Source organism: Oryctolagus cuniculus, chromosome 17, assembly GCF_964237555.1.
Source record: "Oryctolagus cuniculus chromosome 17, mOryCun1.1, whole genome shotgun sequence".
Taxonomy (NCBI): domain Eukaryota; kingdom Metazoa; phylum Chordata; class Mammalia; order Lagomorpha; family Leporidae; genus Oryctolagus; species Oryctolagus cuniculus.
In genome coordinates this window covers 51569948-51579866 of record NC_091448.1, presented here as the reverse complement: position 1 = coordinate 51579866, position 9919 = coordinate 51569948, and the positions used below count along the sequence as shown (strand labels likewise).

The 9919-nt window shown below is 58.0% G+C and overlaps 1 protein-coding gene across 1 annotated transcript; it reads right to left on the bottom strand.

Annotated features, from left to right (window-relative positions):
• Window positions 1-797: 797 nt before the first annotated feature.
• On the bottom strand, window positions 798-9581 carry ALOX15 (arachidonate 15-lipoxygenase; the record flags this gene model as incomplete). Its single annotated transcript, NM_001082282.1, is given in 15 exon segments — window positions 798-2179; window positions 2238-2559; window positions 2666-2833; window positions 2934-3034; window positions 3806-3927; window positions 4013-4182; window positions 4265-4351; window positions 5223-5432; window positions 6240-6383; window positions 6952-7112; window positions 7291-7394; window positions 7494-7616; window positions 7696-7777; window positions 8029-8233; window positions 9420-9581. Coding segments are annotated over 14 exon segments (1992 nt in total). The 5' UTR covers window positions 9555-9581.
• Between the last annotated feature and the right edge of the window lie 338 nt (window positions 9582-9919).

Here is a 9919-nt window from a genome sequence, read left to right as displayed (position 1 = left end):
GCAGTGGAAGATGGGCCAAGTCCTTGCACCAGTGTGGGAGACTTGGAAGAAGCTTGTGACTTCGGATTGGTGCAGCTCCAGCCGTTGCGGCCAATTGGGGAGTGAACCATTGGATGGAAGATATCTCTCTCTCTCTCTGTAACTCTGATTTCAAATAAATAAATCTTTATATATATATAATATATATATAAAGCACACACAAGAGCAGATCCTGCAAGGGGAAGTTTGTGTATGGAGGGCATTACAGACGCTTGGCTTTCAACATCCACACCTTCAGAGGCGGATTCTGAGGGTGGTTGGTCTCCCAAGGCTAGGAGAGCGATAGTTTACAGCTGATTGAATTTCACATCCAATTGTGGGCGGAGCTAAGGGAGAGGATACATTTTGTGTGCTGTTTTGCACATCTGGTTTGACTCTGTTAGTTTGCTGGACTCGGCAATAAACGAGCAAATACAGTTTCAGATGATGCAGAGGAAGTTTAGATGCCCTAAAACCCTTGACCTTTGACACAGGAAGAAGTTCTAAGACATGTAGGCATAAGAATGCTAGATTAGTCCAAATATGCGAGGGTACCTCAAAAAGTTCAACAAAAGTGGAAGCAAAAGATAAATAAAAAAATGCAACAAATAAAAAATTGCAACAAAAATGTTGCAATCCTTAGTTTTTTCATAATATGCATTTTTGTGAACTTTTAAAAAACCCCTCATATGAATGGTTTTTTTTTTTTTTTTGGCACCAAAATAAACTTAACTTTTAATCCTGCTTTCCACAAACTTTCGGATGTACCTACCCAGACACTGTTAGCTGCACAATTTCCCAGCAAAGAACTGAGAATGAGGTGTGGCTCCCAAGGAGAAGAGGGTGTGGCCTCCAAGGAGAAGGGGGAGTGGCTCCCAAGGAGAAGAGGGTGTGGCCTCCAAGGAGAAGAGGGTGTGGCTCCCAAGGAGAAGAGGGTGTGGCTCCCAAGGAGAAGAGGGTGTGGCCTCCAAGGAGAAGGGGGAGTGGCCTCCAGAGAGAAGGAGGGGCCTGTGTGAGAGTTTGACTTCGAATTCTTCTATCCTTACTGAAAATCCTTCAGAAACTGGTCCCTAAAGGTGAAAGCCAATTTCCTGGTTTTCTGAAAAGGCTCTCCCGGTCCCTCTTCCCTAGCTCTGTCCCACCCTTGTTTACTGCTCTGTTTCTGGGTAAGGATGGTACCTTGCCCTCCTGCCTCTGCAGCTTCTCCTGGATTCCAGCATTAAATTCCTCCCCCACTTCCCAGCCAGCATCAGCCACATGTCAGTGATAGAGAACCAGGAGCAAGAAGCACTTTGGTGTGTGTACCTTGGGTTTCTGTTGGGAAATACCCACAGATTACCCTCGGAGTATATCAGCCCTCCCAGACTGCTTTCTCCTAAATTCTAACCAGACATTGGACTTCACCAAATCCCTTGTTGCTCTCATTAAGAGAATCGTGAGGTTTTTAGGATTCTGCCAGTCGATTCTGTTTATCTGGAGCTTCCCAACTGGTGTGGGAAGAAGTGCAGAAGTGGCAGAAGCAAGTGGCAGAAGCCTTGAGTCCAGATATCTCCAGCCAGGAGCGGCTTCTTCAGTTCAACCAAGTTGCCTCTGTTTCCCGTTTTCTAGGGGAGCCTTGAACTGAGATGAGCCTCAGTGGCCATGGTCTGCTGGGCGGAGTCTGACTTCGGGAAGTGTGTTAAATCCAATCAGCTGAGAAACAAACAGCTTTCGATCTCTAGATTCTTTTGCCAACACTTTATTTAAGCTACTTGGGTCTAAGTTCGTTTTTCACCATTAGTCTAAAATACCTCTTGGTTGTTGTTAAACTCAATTTTGGTTCTAAAATCACAGCTGATTCACAAATGTGCAGAGCGAGCTACTGTCACCTGATTCCATCCTGACAATTGCTGGAATCAATGTGGCTACTACTGGCTATCTGGGAGGCTTGAAAGATGCAGGAAGAAGCGAGGGAGGGAGGGAAATTGCAAAGGAGAAGGCTGAGGGAGCGATCACACATTATTCTGAGTACTCTGTGCTCACCAGGGGCACAGACAAAAAAGATGACGCCTTAGGAGGTCGGCGCTTTGGGGAAGAGGGCGGGGCTTGGGGAAAGAGGGTGGGGTGTGGGGGAGGGGGCGGGGCTTGGGGAAGAGGGTGGGGCTTGGGGAAAGGGGCGGGGCTTGGGGAAGAGGGCAGGGCTTGGGGAAAGAGGGTGGGGCTTGGAGAAGAGGGTGGGCCTTGGGGAAGAGGGCGGGGCTTGGGGAAAGAGGATGGGGCTTGGGGAAAGGGGCGGGGCTTGGGGAAGAGGGCAGGGCTTGGGGAGAGGGTGGGCCAGCAACTACTAAGGGTGAGGGGGCTGAGGCAGCCAGGGCAGGCAGCTCAAATGGCCACACTGTTCTCCACAACGCTGGGGCGCAGGTACTCATAGGGTATGTCCAGCTTTTCATTCCGGACCTCAATTTCCTTATCCATGATGGCCAGTTCCTCCCTGAACTTCTCCAGCACAGCCCTGGGCTCAGGGCCCGAGAAGTACTCCTCCTGGTGCTGGCCCAAAGGCACCTGGCACAGAGAGCAAAGGCGGCTCAGAGCCGGGGGAGCTCCAGGCTGCAGTGCAGCCTCTCCCCCGCTGGCCGGATTTCTCAGGGCTCCTGGCACCGGCTCTCACCATAATGGGCTGGTCCCTGCCTAGCTGCCAGACGATGGACATCTGGAGAGAAGACTGATGCAAGTTGGGCAGTGTGGCCATCACCGTCTCCAGCGTCGCGTCCTTGGTGGTCGGCGGGGGCAGCCGCATGGTGCAGGGCGCGTTAGGGACCCACGTGAACCAGTCCAACTAAGGAGGGACAGGGACTCAGAATCAAGGTCTGCTGACCACGACCCCTCCCTGTCTCCAAGCCCGAGGCGCTCAGCTGCTCAGCCCCTCTGGATAGTACCTGGCCCAGGTGGATGGAGGAGTGCTGGCCCGTGCAGGTGAAGATGCACATGGTGACAAAGTGGCAAGCCTGGGCCACGGACTGTAAAGAGGTGGGGAACCCTGCGAGGATTGAGAAATCAGAGCTGTGAGGCAGGAGCAAGGGCAGAGCTGGGGGAGGGGGCTGGGAACGGTGAGTTAACTCTTGCGGGAATTGACATGGGATGGGGGCACGGGCGGGGAGGAGGGAGCTGAGCTAGGAGGGTCCGCCAGGTGGGGCGCTGGTGCTGGCTCCTATTGGCTCACAGGAGTTAATGAGGTCGGCTTCCCAGGTGCTCCGCAGGCTGACTGACATCACCCGGGTAGCGGCAGTGGGACTATTGACACCATGCAAATGGACAAATGCTCCAAGTCAGGGCTCTGGCTCTGGACGGGCACTGGGTAAACACTTATGAGCGCCCAGTGGTCCTACTGTCAGGGGGAATGCTTCTGAACAGCCCATAGAGGGCTGGCTCTGTGGTGTAGCGGGTAAAGCCGCCATCCCAAATGGGCGCCGGTTCGAGTCCCGGTTGCTCCACTTCCCATCCAGCTCTCTGCTGTGGCCTGGAAAAGCACCAGAAGATGGCCCAAGTGCTTGGGCTTCTGAACTATGTGGGAGACTTGGATGGAGCTCCTGGCTTTGTTGCGGCCATTTGGGGAGGGAACCAGCAGATGGAAGATCTCCCTCTCTCTCCCTCTCCCTCTCCCCTCTCTTCCTCTGCCTCTCTGTAACTCTTTCAAATAAAATAAATAAACCTTAAAAAAAAAAAAAAAAGAGTCCACAGAGCTGGAGAGGATTCTGGGGTGGTCTCTTGTTCCCTGAGTCTGGGACCTCGGGCCAGGAGCTCCTCCTACCTTGCTTCTGGGCCCCTTGCAGCCCGATTTCAGTGATCTCTCGGCACCAGCTCTGCAGCTCCAGGTCGTCCCTCACAGCCTCGTCGGTTTTGTAGTAGAGGCCCATGATTCCCTGCACGTAGCTGCGGGGAGGGGTGCGGGCCCAAGAGCTGAAGCCACTGCTCCACTCAGTGGGGCTTCCTGTTCCCCGCCCCTCGCTCCCCTCACCGGGAGATGATTTCCCAGAGCCGCAGCGCGTCCTGAGCGTAGAAGGAAGACTCGACTCCCAGCAGGCCCCGGTCGGCCAGATCGTCAGGGGGACAGAAGGAGCGATAGGTTAAGAAGGCTCCAGCTTGCTGGAGCAGCTGCACGTGGCCGCCGCCGCCCGTGCTCATTATCTGGGGAGCAAGGGTGGCCAGAGTCAGGCAATGGAGCCAGGAGGCAGAGGCAGCCCCAGAGGGCCCCATCCTCTCCCCATACCTGGTCAAAAATGCCGAAGTCAGAGACCAGCCCGTTCCTGGCGCGGACGTTGATCTCCAAGGTGTATCGCAGGTGGGGGACGATCAGCTAGAGCGGGCACAGCAGGGGAAGGGCGCTGAGCCGCAGGGAAGGCGCCCAGTACTCAGCAGAAGCTGGGGCTCCCTCCGCTGAGAACAGGTGGTCTAATCACACTGAGCACGCCCAGCCCACCTCCAGAACTTCAGCTCCCCCACCCGTCCCGCGGCCACCACGGCCACCACGGCCACCTCCTTCTGCCCATCCAGGGTGGAGAGCTCATCTCCCCGCCGTCTCTCCAAGGCAGCCTGTTCCTGACCGATCTAAACTCACCCTCACACCAACACGCTTTAATTCCTTGCACCAAACTTGTCACAGCTGGCTTGTGACAATACAATCTTTAGCGTCACCTTACTGAAAATGGACATCCCGCAAGATAGGGACTTTGCCTAATCTACAGTTGTCTACAGTGGTTCTTGCCACACAGGAGACACCCAGTGAGAGTGTTCAGTAGGTGAACACTTTGCTCTAATTGTCTATGTACACCAGCCTGCTGCCGTGGGCCTGCGCCCCTCTAACTAGCCTGTATGCTCTTTTAAACTCTGAAAAGACTGCCTGAAAATAGTCTTTTACATTATTTGCATGGTCTCCTCTGATTGGATAGAATCTTCCATCATTTGCATGTTGTCTAAGTACTATAAGAATATTCATGCTTTATGCAAACCTTTTTTCACCCCTTTTCCCAAGAATCATTCCTGCCCCCCTTGAGAGGTGATACCACTCACTGAAAATGACATGCAAGCTAGGCCCTCACTCCTTTGCTCTCTTGTCTTCCTTGGCTGGTTCTCCCCTTACCCTAAGGTCCCACAGAGGGAGCCTCTGGGGTGGGCGTGTGCCAGGGCAGAGCCAGAGGCAGGCAGGTGAGAAGGGAAGGAGGTGTTACCTTGAAGACAGGATGTATGGATGGAAGACATCTCATGGTGGCCACCGTGAAGACCTCGGCCATCAAGTGTCCCCTCAGAAGATGAGAATTCAGCTCATGAACCTGGAAGTCAGAGCTACGGACCCAGCATTTGGCCAGCAGCCAGACCATGGGGGGGTCCGTGGGCAGGAAAAGCGGTGGTGGGGAGGATCCGATTTTTGGCAAATGGAGCTGGGACAGGGACAAGGCAGGGAGGGGGGAAGGGAAGGGATGAGCACCAGGTGCCCAACAATCCTTGGTCCTTTGAATGTTTAACCTCACCCTTCCTCCTCCAAGTTTACTTCGATTTCTCCATCCCCTCCTTCTCCCACCCTCTTGAGACATTAACACGGCAACCTGCTCTGCCCTGGGCCCTCTGCAGGTACCATGTCTCCCTGCCTGCACCTCCTCTTTCTGTCCCCGCAGAGAGGACAAGATTCAAACCCCCTGCTTCCTTCAGCCCACACTCTTGTTGAGAGATCTTGATCTCTCTCCCCTCTTTCAACACCACCTCTAGGCAAATGACTAAGCCTACAGTGCTTGGTTGCCTGCCAGACCACCCAAATGCCTCCCCCATGATCCCGAAATACCCAAGCAGCTCTTCCTCTTGGTTTGTCCCACTGCTGCAGGTGCCTGGCTGACCCCCCACCCCCTGTACCTCTTGGTTTGTCCCACTGCTGCAGGTGCCTGGCTGACCCCCCACCCCCTGTACCTCTTGGTTTGTCCCACTGCTGCAGGTGCCTGGCTGACCCCCCACCCCCTGTACCTCTCTGCCTGAATCCAGGCCGGCTGAATCTGCCTCTTCCTCGCTCTTTGTCTTTCCCACTATCTTTCCTCTCCATCCACACGCCTCCGACCCACTTGGGCAATTCATCCCCGCAACATGCGCCCCAGCCAGGCCTTAGCCTGAGAGTGTGTTCCCAGGGAACCACTGAGGCCTGATGGTGGCTGAGCCGAGAAGGCCACACACCGGGGACGAGAAATCTTGGGTGCCCACACCTGGATGACCATAGGCATGAGTTTCCCATCGGGCTGCAGTTTCAACATGACCAGCGGGGCAGCCAGGTACTGCTGGCAATACAGGATGACGTTGGCCTTGATGTTATCCAGCAGGGCGAAGTCGGCTTCAAACAGCGTGCCTGCCTGCATGCAGAGAGCACAGGACGGCCGTCGGCACACCCGCCGTCTCCTCGCCACCCCTCCACCCCCGAGGAAGAAGAGAACTAACTTGTCCCCAGCACCACTTTGTGCCGAGTGCTGGACCCGGTGCTTCTCACTGCCCATCGTGCCCACCCACTCTACCTGAGCGTGCCCCAGCGTTCCAGGAGGGGAGTGGCTGATCAGAGAGGCTGAGAACCTGCCCGAACTCTCACGCCTTACAGAGAGCAGGGCCAGGATTCAAACCCCGTGTCCCTGTGAACTTTCTCTCTCAGTGGTTCCACCGTTAGCTCCTGACTCACAGCCCTACCCCCTGACCCCCCCACTCTTACTCTTCAGCCCCCCTCCGCCCAAGCTGCATTTCTTCATTGTTATTCTGTCTCCATCAACCATCCCACCTTGCTCACCTGCCCTCCACAATACACTGTCCGGGAGTTCTCTTGAGAACCCCCTCTTGCTGAGCTGCAGCAAGCCAGACCCATAAGGCTGCTGCTACAGCCTTCCCGCCCACACGACCACTGGCCACGCCCCCTCAGGGCTCTGACGTCCATACCTTGAGCTCCTTCTCCAGCTGGGCCTGCAGCTCCTCCATGCCCGGAGGGAACACCAGGCGGGCAGGAAGCTGGACAGAGCGCCTCAGCAGCATGGGGTTGGCGCCATTGAGAAACTGGTACCCGAACAAGGAGTCCTCCTGCCAGGAGTCCCGCACCCGCCCTGGGGATGGCACTTGTTGAGCTCCCTGAGGGTCCTGAGCTCCTCCCAGCCCCCACCGAGCCATTCCCACTTGACCCCAGCCGACCAGAGGGACCCAAGCCTCTGCTCTCCCACCCCCACCCCCCGGGTTCTCTCCATCTGGGGGGCAGGGGTCCCGGGCCAAGTTTTCAGGACTGACTCGCCAGCTTGCTCCGCCCGCACCAGAAAATCCTATTGAAGTCATCGAGAGTTTTCCAGGGAGCCAGAACATTGAGCGAGTCCTTCAAAGCGAGCTCTGCCAGCCTTCAGGGGAGAATCCAACGTTACAACCGCCGTCGCCACCGACCTGCGTGCAGCCAGGGGCAAACCACGACACCCCCCCACCCTGCCCCTGCCTCTCACCCCCAGGCCAGCGAAGCCTCGAAGTCGATTTTCTTGTCCTCCAGAAATCGCTCATCCACAGGGAGGTCAGTTAACTTGGACCCCGCCACGTTCAGGATTAACCCCTCCTTCCAGCTCCCCCACCTGTGGGACAGAAGTAAGATCAGGCCCCCAGACGCCCTTGCTCAGCAGCTCCCAGTGGGGGAGGGGCAGGGGGGCTCACTGGTACAGCTTCCTTCTCTCTTCCAGCTCCTGCTCTCTGTGTTTCTGAAACAGGCCCTGCGGATCCCCGACCGTGGTGCAGCCTAGAAGTAAGGAGCTTCCTAGAAGCCACGCCCCGCGCCCCGCCCAGCGCGCATCCTCAGCGGGTCCCAGCCTGCACAGCACCCTCTATCAGCTCCAGCAACCCTCCTCGCTGACAACCCCCGCCCCCAGTCGCCCTGACTCCCGGGTCCAGCCTCACCCACCCCTCACGCCCGCTCTGCACCCTCTCCTCACACGCAGGCCCCTCTCCCGTGCCCCGGAGCCCTCCTCGCACCCCCAATCCCGCGCTCACCAATGCCCACTGGCAAGCTCTGGACGCCGTCGCCCACCACCCAGCGGTAGCACGGGAACCAGTACTTGTCCTCAGCGGCCCCGAGGGCCTGCACGGAGATCCAGTTGCAAAACCAGGCGTCTTCCTTGAGAAAGTGTTTTTTGCGCAGTCTCACGAACAGCAGCGATCCCAGGTACTTGGAAACGTTCACCTTGAATTCCTCCTCCTGCAAGCGGCAGAAGAGGCTCAATCTAAAGACCAATCTAAAGCTCTGGCTGGACCTCCGAGACCCTCACGACCCGGTGCCCCCAGCTCCACCGCGGCACACGTCTTCCCCTCCCTCTGCTCACACCAGTTCCCCAGGGTGGCTCGCCTGTCCCCCGCCCGTCCCTCTCACCCTCCCTAGCTAAGGCCAGTGCACCTGCACGACCCCTCTGAGACTGAATGCCCCCCCAGAGGCCTGGCCCCAGGTCAGGTGGAGCCCCGTGCGCCCGCAGCCCTGGGGGGTCTCCCCGGACGAATTCGCCTCCTTGACCAACTGCCAGGACGTGGCGCCGGCTTCCTGGAATGGGGTCTTGAGGCCACCTGCTCGGGGCGCGCTCCTGCCCTTGTCCGCCAGGGCTGAGCCTCTTCCGCCGGACAGGTACTGGGGTGTGCGTGTTGGGGGTGTGGGGGTCGTTCTGGTTTCAGAAGGACTCTGACGGTCTGGCGCAGAGGGACCAGCTAAGAGGGTGCGGGGGACACAGATCGCAGGGGCCACTGGTCTGGTGGTCCACAGTGGGGGGAACATCAGGGCACGGATGCCCGGGTTGCCCAAGAGGCAGAATTGACTGCGCTCCAGTCTTGCTTAGACCGAGGCGGAGAGAGGTGGGGAGGCGCGAGTTCCGGGAAGGACCTCCGTGGACCACGGTTCCACTGCGCTGTCCGCGGTGGAACGGACATCTGGACTCCAGGGACAGGGGAGGGAGCTGTCGCAGGCGACGGGAACTGGGAGGGAAGAGAGAGCGCTCCCAGACCCTGCCTTCTCCCCGACACCTTTTCCCCGCCCACCCCCACCCACCCCGCGGGTGCTGCATCCAAAGGGTCGGAGATCCGGCACAGGAAGAGGAGGTTTGGAGTAACCGTTTTAAAATAAATAAATAAAGCAAAATCCAGGAGGCCCGACTCGGATGGCCGCTGCTTCAAGACCAGAGGATGCGGAATGGGGGGGGGGGGGGGGGCGCAGGGGTGTCCCCTCTATTGCCAGGAAGCCGGGAGCCCGGGATGTGGACGGAGCCTGCCCTAGTGCCCACCGGCCCCCATTCCCCACGCGCGCTCTTCCCGCCGCCGGCGAGGCGCAGAGGGTGGTGTCTTCCTCCGACCTGGACGAACCCAAGACTCAGCCCCGTCGCGCCCGCGTACTGACGGCTCACCTTGTTCCGTGTGGGCCGCAGGCACGACCCGAGCTCCACCTCTCCGTGCTGGCCAACCAGCCACAGCTCCACTTTGTTTTTGGAGCCCGCGTAGATCGAGGCCCCGGTGGACACGCAGACGCGATAGACACCCATCTTGCCCAGGGTCGTTTCACGCCTAGTGAGGGCGAAGACGAGGGGCCGCGCTAAATACAGAGCCCCAGGGCCCGCCCCGCCGGACGCCTGGGGCCGGGTCTGGGTGTGGATGGCTCGCCTCCAACTAACCCCGCCTAGCCTCGCGAGGGGCCCGCAGCTCCCCGCAGCTCCGAGCTCAGCCCCGACCCCGAAAGGCGGGAACAGGGCGTGCAAACCGTTGCTTTGGTGGGAGGAGGGTGCGACGGAGAGTAAATGAGGATTGGGGCAGAAACCCGGCAAGAAGGAAGAATCTGCCCCCGTTCTGCCCCAGGCTCCGTGTCCCACCGCACCCCTCCACCCCGGGCTGGAGACCCGCATTCCCCAGA